Here is an 18,260-nt window from a genome sequence, read left to right as displayed (position 1 = left end):
AGTCTCTTGCTGATACAAAAGGCAGCGAATAACCCTGAGCTTGCATCTTGCCTCACCTGAGGAGGATGAGTTCCTGAGCAGGTGTCCTGGATCAGAGGGATGTGATTTGCAGTTTCTGTAGCAAATGCTCAGCGGCCACCGATTTACAGTGCTACCACCAGGCGTGCCCGTCACACACACACACACACACACACACACACACACACACACACACACACACACACAGCCGGGTGTAAGCAGACTTTGATGTCTGCCAATCTTGTGTGCACAGTCTCATCCAAGTTTTAACCCAGTCTCACCTGCGTGAGATTGAGCACCTCGTCAAACCTCCACAAGCTGTTCGTATTTCCCTTGCCTCAAAAGCTCTCGCAACTGCACAGTGCCAGGCACCACGTTACACACTAAATACGTCTTCTGTCTGTCCTCCCCATGTGGGAGGGACTCTGGTTTAGCCCCCTTTCACGGCTGGGGATGGAGGCTCACTTCCCTGGGGTGATGGGAAGGGCAGGGAGGTCACCGGGACCAGAGCGGGGCCTAACTGCCCCTCTGCTCTGATGCCCTCTGACCCTAGGGCAGGACTGAGGTCCCAGGGGGCTCAGGTTGGCCTTCTAGAGACAGGAGTCCCTGCGGGGTGAGCTTCCTGCCCCTGGTGTCCCAGCTCTTGGCTGTCCCCGAGCCTCTCCCCTTTCCTGTTTTGATGCTGGCTCCGCCAGGCCCGGAGACAGTGGCATGATGTCTTAATCCTCCAGGCAGGAGCCATGATGGATTCCCCGTCAGCTCACCCACCTGCCAACCCACCTCTTCCCCCTACCCACGTCTGCTCTACCTGGGGCGTGACACGGGGGCTACTGAGCCCCAGCGCCCTGCCCAAGTGGGGAGAGCCCCCAATGGGGGACCCATGGGGCCCCCCACCTCTCCCTCCAGACGGCAGGTCGGGTGGGGACCCTGGTTGCCCGCCCTCGGATCGGCCCTGGCTGCCGCCACAACACTTGTAAATCACGGGGCGGAGGGGGTGTCGGAAATAGGTCTGTGGAATGTCTGGATGGGGTATGCGGGGGGTGTGCGCCCTTAACTCTTAGAAGGATGTGGGGTGTGGGGCAGGAGGAAAGGGACTGCCTGGGCCCCAGGTGTGGGACGCGGAGGCCTTTGTGACAGGGCAGCGGCCGGCAGTGAAGAGGTTATCTCCGCAGCTCATGCCGGGGGATAAATTGAGGGCGCAGGGCATCTCCACCCCCAGGACCTGCCTGTCACCATGGCCACAGGACGAGTCCTGCTAGGCTCTCTGCTGCTCCTGACCCTGCACTTGGACCTCCGCGGGGGCCCTGGGGCCTGGGGGGCTTCGGTGGCAGAGGAGGAGCTCTTGTCTGAGCCAGTGGTGGACAGAGGGACCTGGAGGCCGCAGCTGGGTAAGGACCCCCAGAACCCTGTGCGCTCCCCGACTCCTTCCCGCCCAGACCCTGCCCGCTGTCAGCTGCCCCCTGTCCCCGCAGGCACCCGCCCGCGCCGAGCCCTGGCCGGCCCGTGCCAGCTGTGGAGCCTACCCTTGCCCGTGGCCGAGCTGGGCTTGGGCTACACGTCGGAGGAGACGGTCATCTTCCGCTACTGTGCCGGCAGCTGTCCCCGCGGCGCCCGCACCCAGCATGGCCTGACGCTGGCCCGGCTGCGGGGCCAGGGCCGAGCCCACGGCGGGCCCTGCTGCCGCCCCACCCGCTACGCCGATGTGGCCTTCCTCGACGACCGCCACCGCTGGCAGCGGCTGCCCCAGCTCTCGGCGGCAGCCTGTGGCTGCGGCGGCTGAGAATGCCCGGCCTGGGGCCCTGCAGCCGCTGGAGGAGCTCAGCTGACTTATTTATTGGAGGCTTGGATGCCGAGGCGAAGAGAAGGGGAGGTGGTTTGGGCCGCCAGCAAGGGGCGCAATAAAGGAAACTGCTCCTCCAGCCTCGTGAGTGTGTGTCCTGCCGGGGATGCTCCCAACGGGTGGGCAGGTGGGGTCCCAGGCTTCCCCTGCAGATTCCAGCCCCCCAAAACAGCCGGTGCTAGGAAGGCCAGCTTGTCCACTCTCCAACTTTATTCACAAACACGGTGTCTTGAGCAGCTGGGGGGGAGGGCCCCGGGGTCAGCAGGGTGGGGGCAGCTGCCCGGGCTCCCCAGGCCCCATCCCCTCAGGGAGGGAGCGGCAGATCACGGAGATGCGTCGGCCCCGGGGAACCCGACGCTCCCCAAAAAAGGACTCTTCATCCCGAAGGATCTCGTGAGAGAAGTCATAACGGGCCGAATCCCTGCAAGAGAAAACAGAGGCTGTGGCCAGGTGGGGTGAGGGCAGCCCCTGTTGCAGGCAGAGCGCCTGCGGTGGGGGGTAGAGTCCGCCGTCAGGGCTGAATGAGAGACGGTGCTCAAAGTGCTGGGTGGGCATCTCAGGAGTTACTGGTAGGGTGGGGGCTCCCTGGCTGCCACTACCTAAGGATGTAGAGGGAGCCCGGCTCCAGCAAGAGTTCCAGCCACTCCCCTGGCTCCTGGGTGTGCACCAGCCGCATGACGCTGGGAGACAGCAGGGACAGGCCAGCAATCGTGGATCCACAGAACTGGAAGAGGGGACACACTGGCAGGTGGGCTTTGGCCTGGCCGGCTCACCCCCAGCCGGGAACTCCAAGGCACTGGCCTCTGCCCACCTTGATGCTGTCCACGTGTGGCTTGATGTACCCCCGAGGTTCCAGGTCCAGCACATGCACCGAGGAGAGCAGGGTCTGGCTGGGGCCAAAGGCGGCTGCCTGCACACGCTGCAGGATGGACCGGCTTGCCTCTGACCAGCGCGACTTCTCTGTCTCTCGGAAGCCGTGGATGGCCTGCCCAGAGAGCTCAGGTCAAGCCTGGAAGCTCCCAGGGGGGAAAAGGGAAACTGAGGCACATTGTGGGGCTGGCGTGGGTTGGGAGAGAGGGTGGTGGAAGTACAAAGCAAAGGCCTGGTTTTTCCAGCATGACCCTTGACCCCCCCCCTCAACTCCCAACCTTGGTCCTATCTACCCCGTGATGCTGGGTCTCAGACCCCAACCGTGACCCATCTGGGTCTGGCCTTAGTCCTTTTATAAAAAATTTTATTTATTTTTGGCTGTGTTGGGTCTCCGTTGCTGCGCGCAGGCTTTCTCTAGTTGCGGCGAGCGGGGGCTACTCTTCGTTGCGGTGTGCGGGCTTCTCATTGCAGTGGCTTCTCTTGTTGCGGAGCACGGGCTTCAGTAGCTGTGGCGTCTGGGCTCAGGAGTTGTGGCACATGGGCTTAGTTGCTCCGTGGCGTGTGGGATCTTCCTGGACCAGGGATCGAACCCCTGGCCTCAGTCCTTTCTACCCACCATCAGGCTCCAGTTCAGTCCCAGATGCCGTCCCTAATGCTGGCCCAGCTTCAATATTCACAACGTGATCCCACCCAACACCAGGTCCACCCCCAACCCGTGACCCTCCCTCACTCCCTCCACACCGTTTCCGCCCCTAACTTTGGTCCTGTTCCCCAAACACCCCTCAGTTCCAGGTGCTGCCTCCAGTTATGACCCTGCCCTCACGTCCAAAGCGCTCTCCCTGCCCGGAAGGCCCCTCAGCTTCAAGACACTGCCCCCATTCCCAGGTCCCGCCCCCAGATGTAGCCCCGCCCACCCCAGGGCTCCACTCCCCGTCCCGCCCCTAACGTCCCAGGCCCCGCCCCGCTGTGGCTCCGCCCCCAGCGCCAGCAGCCTCACCGCGTCCCAGTGATCGTACTCGTATCGACGGCGGCGCAGCTGGGGTTCCAGCTCGCCGCTCAGTGTCTCCTCCTCGGCCGCGCTCAGGAAGCCGGGCCGTACCACGGCCGCGTCCCGTAGGCGGCTTAGCACGGCCGGCCCCGAGCCCCGCACCCAGCCCTGCCCGGCCACGCTCCACAGCGCTAGCCGCCCACTCCCGGCCATAGCCCTGGAGCCGGGTCGTGGAAGCTGCCGGGATCAGGAGCACACCCCCGCCCCGCAGCCGTTGGCTGTGGTTACCCCGCACCCAGCATGGCCTGACGCTGGCCCGGCTGCGGGGCCAGGGCCGAGCCCACGGCGGGCCCTGCTGCCGCCCCACCCGCTACGCCGATGTGGCCTTCCTCGACGACCGCCACCGCTGGCAGCGGCTGCCCCAGCTCTCGGCGGCAGCCTGTGGCTGCGGCGGCTGAGAATGCCCGGCCTGGGGCCCTGCAGCCGCTGGAGGAGCTCAGCTGACTTATTTATTGGAGGCTTGGATGCCGAGGCGAAGAGAAGGGGAGGTGGTTTGGGCCGCCAGCAAGGGGCGCAATAAAGGAAACTGCTCCTCCAGCCTCGTGAGTGTGTGTCCTGCCGGGGATGCTCCCAACGGGTGGGCAGGTGGGGTCCCAGGCTTCCCCTGCAGATTCCAGCCCCCCAAAACAGCCGGTGCTAGGAAGGCCAGCTTGTCCACTCTCCAACTTTATTCACAAACACGGTGTCTTGAGCAGCTGGGGGGGAGGGCCCCGGGGTCAGCAGGGTGGGGGCAGCTGCCCGGGCTCCCCAGGCCCCATCCCCTCAGGGAGGGAGCGGCAGATCACGGAGATGCGTCGGCCCCGGGGAACCCGACGCTCCCCAAAAAAGGACTCTTCATCCCGAAGGATCTCGTGAGAGAAGTCATAACGGGCCGAATCCCTGCAAGAGAAAACAGAGGCTGTGGCCAGGTGGGGTGAGGGCAGCCCCTGTTGCAGGCAGAGCGCCTGCGGTGGGGGGTAGAGTCCGCCGTCAGGGCTGAATGAGAGACGGTGCTCAAAGTGCTGGGTGGGCATCTCAGGAGTTACTGGTAGGGTGGGGGCTCCCTGGCTGCCACTACCTAAGGATGTAGAGGGAGCCCGGCTCCAGCAAGAGTTCCAGCCACTCCCCTGGCTCCTGGGTGTGCACCAGCCGCATGACGCTGGGAGACAGCAGGGACAGGCCAGCAATCGTGGATCCACAGAACTGGAAGAGGGGACACACTGGCAGGTGGGCTTTGGCCTGGCCGGCTCACCCCCAGCCGGGAACTCCAAGGCACTGGCCTCTGCCCACCTTGATGCTGTCCACGTGTGGCTTGATGTACCCCCGAGGTTCCAGGTCCAGCACATGCACCGAGGAGAGCAGGGTCTGGCTGGGGCCAAAGGCGGCTGCCTGCACACGCTGCAGGATGGACCGGCTTGCCTCTGACCAGCGCGACTTCTCTGTCTCTCGGAAGCCGTGGATGGCCTGCCCAGAGAGCTCAGGTCAAGCCTGGAAGCTCCCAGGGGGGAAAAGGGAAACTGAGGCACATTGTGGGGCTGGCGTGGGTTGGGAGAGAGGGTGGTGGAAGTACAAAGCAAAGGCCTGGTTTTTCCAGCATGACCCTTGACCCCCCCCCTCAACTCCCAACCTTGGTCCTATCTACCCCGTGATGCTGGGTCTCAGACCCCAACCGTGACCCATCTGGGTCTGGCCTTAGTCCTTTTATAAAAAATTTTATTTATTTTTGGCTGTGTTGGGTCTCCGTTGCTGCGCGCAGGCTTTCTCTAGTTGCGGCGAGCGGGGGCTACTCTTCGTTGCGGTGTGCGGGCTTCTCATTGCAGTGGCTTCTCTTGTTGCGGAGCACGGGCTTCAGTAGCTGTGGCGTCTGGGCTCAGGAGTTGTGGCACATGGGCTTAGTTGCTCCGTGGCGTGTGGGATCTTCCTGGACCAGGGATCGAACCCCTGGCCTCAGTCCTTTCTACCCACCATCAGGCTCCAGTTCAGTCCCAGATGCCGTCCCTAATGCTGGCCCAGCTTCAATATTCACAACGTGATCCCACCCAACACCAGGTCCACCCCCAACCCGTGACCCTCCCTCACTCCCTCCACACCGTTTCCGCCCCTAACTTTGGTCCTGTTCCCCAAACACCCCTCAGTTCCAGGTGCTGCCTCCAGTTATGACCCTGCCCTCACGTCCAAAGCGCTCTCCCTGCCCGGAAGGCCCCTCAGCTTCAAGACACTGCCCCCATTCCCAGGTCCCGCCCCCAGATGTAGCCCCGCCCACCCCAGGGCTCCACTCCCCGTCCCGCCCCTAACGTCCCAGGCCCCGCCCCGCTGTGGCTCCGCCCCCAGCGCCAGCAGCCTCACCGCGTCCCAGTGATCGTACTCGTATCGACGGCGGCGCAGCTGGGGTTCCAGCTCGCCGCTCAGTGTCTCCTCCTCGGCCGCGCTCAGGAAGCCGGGCCGTACCACGGCCGCGTCCCGTAGGCGGCTTAGCACGGCCGGCCCCGAGCCCCGCACCCAGCCCTGCCCGGCCACGCTCCACAGCGCTAGCCGCCCACTCCCGGCCATAGCCCTGGAGCCGGGTCGTGGAAGCTGCCGGGATCAGGAGCACACCCCCGCCCCGCAGCCGTTGGCTGTGGTTACGCCGAGTCCCTCCAGCGATTGGCGTTTCTCAGAGTCCCGCCTCTCGCTCAAGGCTACTGGTTGTTACTCGGATCGCCCTCTCAAACTATTGGCTCTCCCCAGAACCCGCCTCCTCTCCCGCGCTATTGGGCGCAATCGACAGCAGTGACTCAGACTACTGGCTGTGCCTGAAGTCCGTCTTCCAGAGGGCGGGGCGGGGGGGGGGCGAAGGCTTGATCGGGCCGGGGGTCAGAGGTCAGGGGTCATAGACGGATTGGGCCAAGGCTAGAGGTTAAGGGCAGAGTACAGCTAGGCTGAGATCTAGGGGTCAAGGGAGTGACGTCAAGGCTGTGATTATGGGCTGGGGCCAGGTTTGTGGAGTTAGGGGATTCAGTCAAACGTCAAAGCGCGGCTCCTCCCGTTCCCCCTCTCTTTACTGGGTCATTCCCACCCCCATACAAACAGGCTGGCTCCCAGCTTAAAAACAGGACATAAACAAAAAATCCTCTTCCTTTAATGGTAGAATTGTCATGTCACCATTTTGCAGCCTTATTGGAATATTGGTGGCTCTAGACAAGGACTCTCATTCCCTCCTAACGTCATGAAAGAGGGACAACTGGATTTAATGTGCCTCCTGCTAGAAGGCACCCTCAACTGAGAGGTCATTTGCCAAAAAGCGGAACCTGAATCCGATCAGATTTGTCTAGATTCATACACCAGGTTACCGGAAATACCAAGGACAGAATCGCATCATCAAAATTCAGACAGAGGGAAAGTCCACAAGACAAACGATGTTTCTCCAAGTGAATTTCAAGGAAAGAGAAGAAAAAGAGGGGAGATTGAGAGATTAAGGGGAAACCTGCAGTAATAAGACAGTTAAAGATTTATCAACCAGCGGCAATGTTTGCACCTTATTGGGATCCTGATTGGAACAAACTAAAAAAAAGAAATAGCGACAACCGGGGAAATTTTGACATGGGTTGAATATTCGACCATGGTAAGTGTTGTTATTTTTTTAAAGTTTGAAAATGATATTGTGGTTGTCTTTTTAAAGATTCCTTATCCTTTTGTCTATTTATTTATTTTTTTAATTTTTAGGTTGTTTTTTTTTTGTGGCACTGCTTGGCATGTAGGATCTTGGTTCCCTGACCAGGGATTGAACCTGTACCCCCTGCAGTGGAAACGTGGATTCTTAACCACGGGACCACCAGGGAAGTCCCTATATGCTTACTTATTTATTTATTTAGTTTTAGCTGCGTTGGGTCTTCGTTGCTGGGGCCGGCTTTCTCCAGTTTTGGCGAGCAGGAGCTACCCTTCATTGCGGTGCACAGGCTTCTCATTGTGGTGGCTTCTCTTGTTGCGGAGCACGGGCTCTAGGCACTTGGGCTTCAGTGCCTGTGGCATGTGGGCTCAGTAGTTGTGGGTCATGGGCTCTAGAGTGCAGGCTCAGTAGTTGTGGAGCACGGGCTCAGTTGCTCCGCGGCATGTGGGATCTTCCCGGACCAGGGCTCGAAAACCCGTGTCCCCGGCATTGGCAGGCAGATTCTTAACCACTGCGCCACCAGGGAAGTCCCCCTATTTATTTATATTTATTTATTTATATTTACTTATTTATTTATTTATTTTTGGCTGCGTTGGGTCTTTGTTGCTGCACGCGGGCTTTTGCTTGTTTAAGCGAGCAGGGGTTACTCTTGGTTGCGGTGCGCTGGCTTCTCATTGCAGTGGCTTCTCTTGTTGCAGAGCATGGGCTCTAGGCACATGGGCTTCAGTAGTTGTGGCACACGGGCTCAGTAGTTGTGGCTCACGGGCTCTAGAGCGCAGGCTCAGTAGTTGTGGCGCACGGGCTTAGTTGCTCCGTGGCATGTGGGATCTTCCCGGACCAGGGCTCGAACCCGTGTCCCCTGCATTGGCAGACGGCTTCTTAACCACTGAGCCACCAGGGGAGCCCCCCCTATCTATTTTTATTTTTTTCATTTTTAAAATTTGTTTTTGGCTGCGTTGGGTCTTCGTTGCTGCGCGTGGGCTTTCTCTAGCTGTGGCAAGCAGGGGCTACTCTTCGTGTGGTGCACAGGCTTCTCATTGCAGTGGCTTCTCTTGTTGCAGAGCACAGGCTCTGGGGGCGCAGGCTTCAGTAGCTGTGGCTCACAGGCTCTAGAGTGCAGGCTCAGTAGGTGTGGCGCACAGGCTTCGTTGCTCCGCGGCATGTGGGATCTTCCCGGACCAGGGCTTGAACCCATGTCCCCTGCATTGGCAGGCGGATTCTTAACCACTGTGCCACCAGGGAAGTCCCCCACTATTTATTTTTCATTAACTTTTTTTTGAATGAAAGATTCTTTAAATTCTGTAGTGCTTTATAATTTTCAAAAGTTTCACACACACGGTTTCATGTAATCCCATAATAACCCTTTTTTTAATCCCCTACGCCTGTATTGCCTCTCTCCCCTTCCCTCTTCCCACTGGTAGCCACTAGTTTGTTCTCTGTATCAGGGGTCCTCAACCCCTGGGGCGTGGACTGGCCTTTTAGGAACCGGGCTGCACAGCAGGTGAGTGGCAGGCAAGCAAGTGAAGCTTCATCTGCTGCTCCCCATTGCTCCCCATTGCTCGCATTACCATCCCCCACCCCCAGTGTCCTTGGAAAAACTGTCTTTCACAGTTGACTAGTTTGTTGTACTTCTTTAGATTCCACATATTAGTGATACCATACAGAATGTGTCTTTCTGTCTGACTTAATTCGCTTAGCTTAATACCCTCCAAGTCCATCAATGGTGCTGCAAATGGCAAAACCTCGTTCCTTTTCATGGCTGAGTAGTATTCCACTGTGTATATATACACCATATCTTCTTTACCCATTCCTCTGTTGATGGACACTCTGGTCGCTTCCATATCTTGGCTATTGTAAATAACGCTATGAACATTGGGGTGCGTGTACCTTTTCTAATTGGAGGTTTTTTTTTTGGATATATACCCAGGAGTGGAATTGCTGGGTCATGTGGTAGTTCTATTTTTAGTTTTTTGAGACATAAAGATTCCTTATCCTTTAAGAAATACATACCGAAATATTTACAGATGAAATGAAAAGCTGGGATTTTCTTCAAAGTAATACAGTGCCATGGGGGGTGGGGGGGGGAGGGACGAATCACAATTGGCTGTGGTAATTCTTGAGTTGGTGTGATGGGTACATGAGACCTCATTATCCTAATTTCTCAACTGTTGTATATACATTATAAGTTGTGCACAGTGAAAAGCTGAGCTAAATGTATCCGTTGAATGAAGCCAAATTAAAAAGTCCTCTGGGGCTTCCCTGGTGGCGCAGTGGTTAAGAATCTGCCTGCCAATGCAGGGGACACGGGTTCGAGCCCTGGTCCAGGAAGATCCCACATGTCACAGAGCAACTAAGCCCGTGAGCCACAACTACTGAGCCTGTGTGCCTAAAGCCCGTGAGCCACAACTACTGAGCCTGTGTGCCACAACTCCCGCACGCCTAGAGCCCGTGCTCCGCAACAAGAAGCCACCGCAGTGAGCAGCCCACGCGTAGCAACGAAGACCCAACGCAACCAAAAATAAATACATAAAACAAATTTTTTTTAAAAAAGCCCTCTGAATTTAAAAAAAAAAAAAGGAAATTGACCTCAACACACCCTCCAGCGACAGCCCCAGGTTCTCTGTTCTCCTTGACAGAAAAATTCCTTAAAAGACTTGTTTAGCTCCAATATTTTCCAGCCCCTTCTCTCTGGCTCCACTCCAACCTGGTTTTGAGCCCCCAAAGCACCAAAAGTGTTCTTATTTATCTAAGGCCACTCGTGATTTCCGAGGTCCAAACGCCACAGCCAGTTCTCAGCCTGACCGCTAAGTCATGGACATGCTGAAGTCTCCTCCATTTTTATTTCCAACCCTGACCCCAGACTTACCATCCCCTGGGATGTCTGGGGCACTTGAACATGAAACGTGCAAACCCGGCTCCTGATCGTGGCCCCCAGTCCTGCTCCTCCGGAACTTTCCCAGGAACGTCTTATCTTTCCTTCCATCTTTCTAGCTGCTTTGGGCTAACGCCTTGGAGTTTTGGGAGATGACTTTCTCTCTCAAATTTCACATCCCAGCTGACAGCCATGCCTTTAGTTATTTTTATTTTTTATTTTCTTGGCGGTACGCGGGCCTCTCACTGCTGTGGCCTCTCCCGTTGCGAAGCACAGGCTCCGGATGCGCAGGCTCAGCGGCCATGGCTCACGGGCCCAGCCGCTCCGCGGCATGTGGGATCCTCCCGGACCGGGGCACGAACCCGTGTCCCCTGCATCGGCAGGCGGACTCTCAACCACTGCGCCACCAGGGAAGCCCCTTGCCTTTAGTTTTTATTTATTTATTTGAAAAATTTATTATTATTTTTGACTGCGTTGGGTCTTCGTTGCAGTGCGCGGGCTTCGCATTGTGGTGGCTTCTCTTGTTATAGAGCACAGGCTCTAGGCACGCGGGCTCAGTAGTTGTGGCACACAGACTTAGTTGCTCCTCGGCATGTGGGATCTTCCCAGACCAGGGATGGAACCTGTGTCCTCTGCATTGGCATAAGGATTCTAAACCGCTGCACCACAAGGGAAGTCCCAGCCCTGCCTTTAAAAGCTGGCTAGAATCTTTTTTTATTAAATTAATTAATTTATTTTTGCTGCGTTGGGTCTTCGTTTCTGTGCGAGGGCTTTCTCTAGTTGTGGCAAGCGGGGGCCACTCTTCATCGCGGTGCGCGGGCCTCTCACTATCGCGGCCTCTCTCGTCGCGGAGCACAGGCTCCAGACGCGCAGGCTCAGTAGTTGTGGCTCACGGGCCTAGTCGCTCCGCGGCATGTGGGATCCTCCCAGACCAGGGCTCGAACCCGTGTCCCCTGCATCGGCAGGCGGACTCTCAACCACTGCACCACCAGGGAAGCCCTAAAAGCTGGCTAGAATCTGACCTCTCTCACCACGTGTCCAGAGCCATCAGCCTTCCTCTGGGTGATTACAAGTTTCCTCTCTGGTCTCCTGGTTTTTGTGCTTGCTGCTCTCCACCCACCACTCTGTGGTTCCTTTTTGTTCTTCTTCTTGAAACCCTCTATGGGGCATCTTCCTCCTTGCTCAGACCTACCAGGCCTTTCATGGCCTGTATTCCTCCCCTTCCTGCTCTCGTCTTCTCCTCTCTCCCCCTCACTCTCTCCAGCCACCCTAGCCTCCTCGTGCTTCCGGCCATGTGCCAGCCACAGTCCTGCCACAGGGCCTTTGCACTTGCCATGCCCTCTGCCTAGACTGCTGTCTCCCAAGATAGCAAGCTTGCTCCCCCCACCCTCACCTCCTTCAGGTCTTTGCTCAAATGTCACCCTCTCAGCAAGGCCTTTGCAGGCCACCCCATCTAAAACTGTCACACACACCCCACACCCCCTCCCCCAAACACACGTTGCATACCTCTTGCCCTGATTTTTTAAAGAACTGTCTACTCCCACAAGAATGTAAGTTTCTTCCAGACAGGGATTTCTGTGTTTTCTTCCCAGTAAGTTGCGGCCTCTGGAGCAGTGCCTGGAATGTAGGCTCAGTAGCTTTGCTGAAGTTAGGAAGCTGAAGGTCAGGGTGTAGGCACACGCGTGCCGTGGTGGAGGATGGAGGGTAGCCACCACAGCCGGGAGCAAAGTCTACAAAGATTTAATTTAAAATCACAGTGTCTCAGCTGGGATACCCACCCGGGGGGCACCCCCAAATCCAGAGTTCCTCAAGGTTCCCCTCTAGGCTCAGTGTCGAGGGCTGGGCAGGCCTGGCGCCTCCACTTTCCTCCGGAGGGCAAGGGTGAGGGGCAGCTCTCAGGCATTCGCTGGGGCAGGTTCTGCCACTGCTGCCGCCGCCGCCACCGGCTCCTTCTGCACCAGCTCAGGCTCGTCCTCACCGTCCTGGGGAGGGTGGACCAGAACCTTGTCCAAGATGCCAAACTCCTGGGCCTCCATGGGGCTCATGTAGCGGTCCCTCTCCATGGCTGACTCTGCGGGGGAAGCGGAAGTGGGATGAGGGTGGTTAAGAGTGGAGACCTGGGGCCACGTTCGGGTCCCCGATCCACCCAAGTCCTCCCTGTGTGATCTTGGCCTTCCTGTCTCTGTGCCTCAGTTTCCCCATCGGTAAAATACCTGTTTCAGTTTTGTGTGTGTGTGTTAACTTACTGATGTGTAAATGCACATCCAGGAAAGGGTGTGGATCATGGAAGTGGACAGTGTGGTGATTTTCAGACTGAACCCACCCATGTGGCTGGCACCTAGATCAGAGCCCCCCGAAACCCCGTCGGGGCCATGTCTGGTCACTAACTCTCCCCACCCACTACCCTAACAGTGGCCTAATGGCATGGATCCGTTATGCCAGTTTTTGCCCTTTAAACACATAACCACAGGGACTTCCCTGGTGGTCCAGTGGTTAAGACTCTGCGCTTCTACTGCAGGGGGTGCAGGTTCGATCCCTGGTTGGGGAACTAAGATCCTTGCATGCTGCATGGCACAGCCCCCCCCCCCAAATTAATTAATTTAAAAAGTAAATAAATAAACACATAACCACAGAGCATTTACTCCTTTTTCCACTCAGCACTGTGTTTCTGAGATTCATCCAGGCTGTGGACCGGTCCTCATGGCTGTACAGCATCCCACCTCGTGACTAAACACCAGCACTGACCACTCATTCCCCTGCTGTCAGGCATTTCGGTATTTTCCTGTTTGGAACTATAGGAATGGGACTGCATTCCTGACTACATCTTTGGACAGAAGCACTCAATTCCCTCGGTTATACGCCGAGCAGAACAACCACGCATCTTTCTGCGTGTTCAGCCTCAGTGCCTGACAGCTTTCGGAAGTGGCTGTATGGTTTTCACTGCCGCCTCCAGTGGCTACACGCTCCCCTCAGCACTTGGGGGTGTCAGTATCTTCTATTTGAGCTGTTCCAGTGGATTGAAATGGTATCTCATCGTGGCCTTGATTTGCCTTTCCTGATGATGTCATTATTAAACATCATCACTGGAAGTGATGAGCCTCTTGACTTCTGTTTCTTGACCGTTTGGAATATTCTCTGTGGGAGACCCTGTTCAAAACCTTTGGACCTATTTCTTTTTTTTTGTTTTGGCCGTGCCGCATGGCTTGCGGAATCTTAGTTTCCCGACCAGCGATTGAACTCGAGCCCTCGGCCATGAAAGCATGGAGTCCCAACCACTGGAAAGCCAGGGAATCCCCCTGGACCTAGTTCAATGAAGTTTTGGGGAGGCTCCTGTAAATGGGTCTTTTTAAAGTGCTCAGAACAGGCGTTCTCAACGGGGGTGGGTTCTGATCCCCAGGGGATACTGGGCGATGTCTGGAGACAGTTTTGGCCGTCACAACTGGAAGTGCTGCTGGCATCTAGTGGGCAGCGCCCGGGGATGTGCCACACCTCCTACAGTGCCCAGGAAGGCCTCCATCACAGAATGATCCAGCCCTGGTGCCAGCAGCACAGAGGTCCAGAGGCCTGACCCGTACATAATGTGTTGGTTACAATACAAGGGAGCAGCTGGGGGCCTGTGTGGGGCAGGAGGGTGCTCACCGATCACCTGCAGGCTCTGCTTGGTGTGCTTGGCGTAGATGCTGTAGAGCTGCTTCTTGAGTTTAATGATTTCCTCCGCCTGGATGGCGATGTCTGTGGCTTGGCCCTGGGGGGACGTCCCAAGAGGGAGAAGGTTGGGATCAGCATCTGCCACTCACGGGGAGACTGGAGATGGGACTCGGGAGCCTGCCCTGGGTGTCGGCTGCCAGTTTTCAAGCAGGTGGGACGGGGCTTTGTGAGTCCCTCCACAGCCTGCTTCAACCTCACCGCCTCCAGGAAGGCTTCCGGTGTTAACTCTATGTTCTTATTTTCTGCAGCTGGGGCCTCCCTGACCAGGAGGAACAGCCCCTCCAGGGCAGCTAATTCCTAAAGATTTTCAACCGCTGCCCAGAGTACACTTTTCACGTGCAAAGCAGCCAATCCAAGCCCACATCCCCAACACCTCCTCTATTCTCACACGCTGGGTCACCATCCCCCTGCCCCATCACCCCAGGGTACCAGACAACTAGGGGCAGTCCCTACACCCCAGAGCCCACTGCAACTATTTACGCTAGCCAGTCTTAAGCCTCGCTCATTCCTGCCCGCGCAAACCACAGTGAAGGCTCTGGCCTGCATTCTCCTCCCGACCAGCCCTGGTGCCTCTCTCTCTGTGTGGGCCCCGTGGCCTGGCACGTTCCCTACTCTTGGGATCTGTGAGTAACAAACTGTCTTTTCAGTGGCAGCCCTCTCCTGACCTCTTGGCCTCACTATACCTGCATATTAATAAAACCTACTTTTTTTGTTGTTGTTGGCCAAGCCACGTGGCTTGCGGCATCTTAGTTCCCCTACCAGGGATTGAACCCGAGCCCTCGGCAGTGAAAGCGTGGTGTTCTAACCACTGGACCGCCAGGGAAGTCCCCAAAACCTACATTTTAAAACATTCACACCCCCACGTGACTTCCGTCTGTCCGGCTGGTCCTTCTGTCTAGACCCCCACCCCCATCCCCAAAGCAGCTCACGGGGCCTGGCACTCACCCGGGCGCCCCCGGAGGGCTGATGGATCATGATGCGGGAGTTGGGGAGCGAGTGGCGCATGCCCGGGGTGCCAGCGGCCAGAAGCAGGGAGCCCATGCTGGCCGCCTGGCCCACGCACCACGTGCAGATGGGGTTCAGGATGTACTGCATCGTGTCGTAGATGGCCAGGCCCGAGGTCACCACGCCACCTGTGGGTGGAGGGGGGCAAGTGAGGGGCTGTGCCCTCCTTTCCTTAGGGCAGCCTCTGGCCCTGGGGAGGGCTGAAGCCCTTTAAAGCCGGGGTCCCAAACACCAGTACTACCAGGGATAGGAAGGTGACAGAATCAGGTGACACAGGCCCGGTGGGAGCAAAAAATGAGGACTTGCTCCAGAGTGAGCTGACAGTTGCCACACGTGCATGTGGGCCCAGGGTGGGGGCCAGATCTGCCAAATTTTCAAGAGAAACTAGAAATTGGGAGCGTAGTGGCTAAGAGTGAAGGCTCTGGAGCCAGCCTGCCTGGGTTTGACCCCCCTCGCTGGGCAGTTTCTCATGTGTGACCCTGGGCAAGTTACTCAGACTTTTGGAGCTACAGTGCCTCGTTGTAGATTGGAAATAACTAAATAGTACCGATCACGTGAGGTTGTGTGAAGACAAAATGAGTTAAATGCCTATAAAGCGCTTAGAAAAGTGCCTGGCACAGTAAACGATCAATCAGGATTGGCTATTCAGGGAATTCCCTGGCGGTCCAGTGGTTAGGATTCGGCACTTTCACTGCCATGGGCCTGGGTTTGATCCCTGGTCAGGGAACTAAGATCCCGCAAGTTGCAGGGCACGACCAAACCAAACGAAACAAAACAAAACGAGAAGTTTGGCTATTCTCCCTCTTCTTGTGCGGGCAGGGTGGAATCTACCAATTTGAAAATCTCAACAACCAAGTCAGGTCGGTAAAAACGTTATTTGTGGACTTCCCTGGTGGCACAGTGGTTAAGAATCTGCCTGCCAATGCAGGGGACACGGGTTCGAGCCCTGGTCTGGGAAGATCCCACATGCCACGAAGCAACTGAGCCCATGGGCCACAACTATTGAGCCTGCGCTCTAGAGCCCGCGAACCACAACTACTGAGCCTGCGTGCCACAACTAGTGAAGCCCGCGCGCCTAGAGCCCGTGCTCCGCAACAGAGAGAAGCTATCGCAATGAGAAGCCCGCGCACCGCAACGAAGAGTAGCCCCCGCTCGCCGCAGGTAGAGAACGTCCGCGCGCAACAACGAGGACCGAACGCAGCCAAAAATAAATAAATAAATTTATTAAAAACAAAACAAACACGTTACCTGTGAGATCAAACAGGCAGGTTCAGGTGCCTGTTTAAAAGCAAGGGAAGAGGCAGCTTTTGGAGGTTTCAAGGCATTTTGGGGGGATTCTGAAGGAAGCTCTGCACCCTTTCTTGCTCCAGAGAGAGGACATCCCTGATTGGGGTCTCAGTCCCCAGGAGGACCCTGGCACCGGGGGAAGGCCCTGCTCACCGGGGCTGTTGATATACATGTGGATGGGCTTCTTGTTGCTCTCCGATTGCAGGAACAGCAGCTGCGCGATGACCAGACTGGCGACACTGTCGTCGATCTGCAAGTGGGGCGGGGAGGGGTGTCCCCAGATAGGGGTGAAGGCTTAAGGGAGGCAGTTATGGGTCGGCTGAGGATGAGTCAGGGCACCAGAATGGGGGGTCAGAGCCCAAGGAAGATGGATCAGGAAGACTTCAGGACCCAGGAGGTGATGTGGTGCGGGGTGGGGGTGGGGGATCCAGATGCAGGTGGTTTGGCTTACAGGAAGGGTGGGGTCAGTACACACTGGGCCCAGGAAGGGAAGGGGTAAGGAGGCTGGGGAGAGTGACTGGAGCCCAGGATTGGGGAGGAGGGTCATTGGTGAGGGAGCGGGTCAGAGATTAGGAAGGGAGAAGCAGAGGATTTAAGGAAGGCGTAGAAAGGGTATAAGGGCCAGGAAGGAGGATCAGAGGGTTTATGTGCCCTGGAAGGGGGGTGGGTGTGGGTGTCAGGTTGGGACAAGAGCGGAGCTTAGGGAGGAACGTCAAGGAGGGTAAGTCCGGGGATCAAGGACGTGTGAGGGGGAGGGGAGCAGGGGGTCTGGGCAGGCGCAGGGGAGGATCCGCGCACGGGGCACTCACCGGGCCCATGACGCACACGATGCGCTCCCGCAGCAGCCGAGAGTAGATGTCATATGCGCGCTCGCCGCGACCCTGGAGGAGAAAGATGGGGGTGAGGGTCAGGGACCCTCCGTGCCCCAGCCCTCTCACCCCCGGGCCGTGTCCCCGCCTGGCCACTGTACCGTCTGCTCCACCACGATGGGAACGAGCGGGAGAGCCCGGGCCGCCGTCGCGTGCAGGCTCCGCTGCAGGGCCAGGCTGTTCTCGGGTGTCCGCTGCGGGGGGAAGCGGGCGGCGAGGCGAGACCCCAGCGCGGGGCACAGACCTGCTGTAACCCGGACCCCCCCCACCAATATCTGGGGCCACATCGCAGCGCAAGTTCCTCTGCAAGATGCCGGAACTACAACTCTCGGCGTGCTCTGCGCCCACGGCGCTTGCTCAGGAGGCCGCCCACTTCCGGGAAGCGTGGGGGCACGTTTAGGGGTGGGGCGCGGGCGGGGCGGAACCTGAAAGGGTGTGGCCAGAGAAGGGACGCTGGAGCGGAGTCGGGAACTACTTTAAAGCCTTCGGTTTGTGTCTCTTTCCCAAAGAGTCGTCATAGTTTTCTGCTCTTCCTTGCTTATTTAAAAAAAAAAAAAAAAAATCAATTCCGGGGCTTCCTTGGTGGCGCAGTGGTTAAGAATCCGCCTGACAGTGCAGGGCACACGGGTTCGAGCCCTGGTCCGAGAAGATCCCACATGCCGCGGAGCAACTAATCCAGTGCGCCACACCTCCTGAGCCAGCGCTCTAGAGCCCGTGAGCCACAACTACTGAGACCGTGCACCACAATAAGAGAAGCCACTGCAGTGAGAAGCCCGTGCACCGCAACGAAGAGTGGCCCCTGCTCGCCGCAACTAGAGAAAGCCTGCACGCTGCAACAAAGACCCAATGCAAACATCAACAACAAAAAAATCAACTCCGTGCTCTCACTGGGCCTGGGCCTCAGCAATGATCTTCTAGCCTGGTGGGACCGACAACTCCTGAGACCTTCCCATCAGTCTCTGGTTACGCGTGGGATAGAGGGAGGGACCCCAGGATGCGGAAGCCCAAGGAGGAGTTGCGAAATTGGCCTGGAAGGTCGGTCTGGGAAGGCTTCCTAGGAGGAGCAGGCATTGGAGCTGGGCTTTGAAGGATGTATAGGAGTTTGTTAGGTAGGGAAA

At 57.4% G+C, this 18,260-nt stretch overlaps 4 protein-coding genes across 4 annotated transcripts; 1 reads left to right on the top strand and 3 right to left on the bottom strand.

The window, feature by feature from the left end:
* The first annotated feature begins 1,252 nt into the window (after nucleotides 1–1,252).
* On the top strand, nucleotides 1,253–1,798 carry PSPN (persephin). The gene has a single exon (XM_007460735.1). The coding sequence runs from the start codon at nucleotides 1,253–1,255 to the stop codon at nucleotides 1,796–1,798; it is 546 nt and encodes a 181-aa protein (XP_007460797.1).
* Nucleotides 1,799–2,116: 318 nt separating this feature from the next.
* Nucleotides 2,117–3,929, bottom strand: LOC103080696 (alpha-ketoglutarate-dependent dioxygenase alkB homolog 7, mitochondrial). Its single transcript, XM_007460568.1, has 4 exons — nucleotides 3,726–3,929; nucleotides 2,670–2,843; nucleotides 2,458–2,582; nucleotides 2,117–2,279 (listed from the first exon to the last, which is right to left on the bottom strand). The coding sequence occupies exons 1-4, from the start codon at nucleotides 3,927–3,929 to the stop codon at nucleotides 2,117–2,119; spliced, it is 666 nt and encodes a 221-aa protein (XP_007460630.1).
* Nucleotides 3,930–4,427: 498 nt separating this feature from the next.
* Nucleotides 4,428–6,319, bottom strand: LOC103080414 (alpha-ketoglutarate-dependent dioxygenase alkB homolog 7, mitochondrial). The gene is made up of 4 exons (XM_007460567.1): nucleotides 6,102–6,319; nucleotides 5,046–5,219; nucleotides 4,834–4,958; nucleotides 4,428–4,655 (listed from the first exon to the last, which is right to left on the bottom strand). Exons 1-4 carry the CDS (start codon nucleotides 6,303–6,305, stop codon nucleotides 4,493–4,495), a joined length of 666 nt encoding a protein of 221 aa, XP_007460629.1. The 5' UTR covers nucleotides 6,306–6,319; the 3' UTR covers nucleotides 4,428–4,492.
* Nucleotides 6,320–11,997: 5,678 nt separating this feature from the next.
* Nucleotides 11,998–17,457, bottom strand: CLPP (caseinolytic mitochondrial matrix peptidase proteolytic subunit). Its single transcript, XM_007460566.1, has 6 exons — nucleotides 17,244–17,457; nucleotides 17,083–17,154; nucleotides 16,427–16,523; nucleotides 14,927–15,114; nucleotides 13,913–14,018; nucleotides 11,998–12,344 (listed from the first exon to the last, which is right to left on the bottom strand). The coding sequence occupies exons 1-6, from the start codon at nucleotides 17,427–17,429 to the stop codon at nucleotides 12,169–12,171; spliced, it is 825 nt and encodes a 274-aa protein (XP_007460628.1). The 5' UTR covers nucleotides 17,430–17,457; the 3' UTR covers nucleotides 11,998–12,168.
* Nucleotides 17,458–18,260: the final 803 nt, after the last annotated feature.

This window comes from Lipotes vexillifer, unplaced genomic scaffold (assembly GCF_000442215.2).
Source record: "Lipotes vexillifer unplaced genomic scaffold, Lipotes_vexillifer_v1.1 scaffold1011, whole genome shotgun sequence".
Taxonomy (NCBI): domain Eukaryota; kingdom Metazoa; phylum Chordata; class Mammalia; order Artiodactyla; family Lipotidae; genus Lipotes; species Lipotes vexillifer.
The sequence above is the reverse complement of the archived record's forward strand: the minus strand, read 5'-3'. Positions and strand labels throughout refer to the sequence as shown.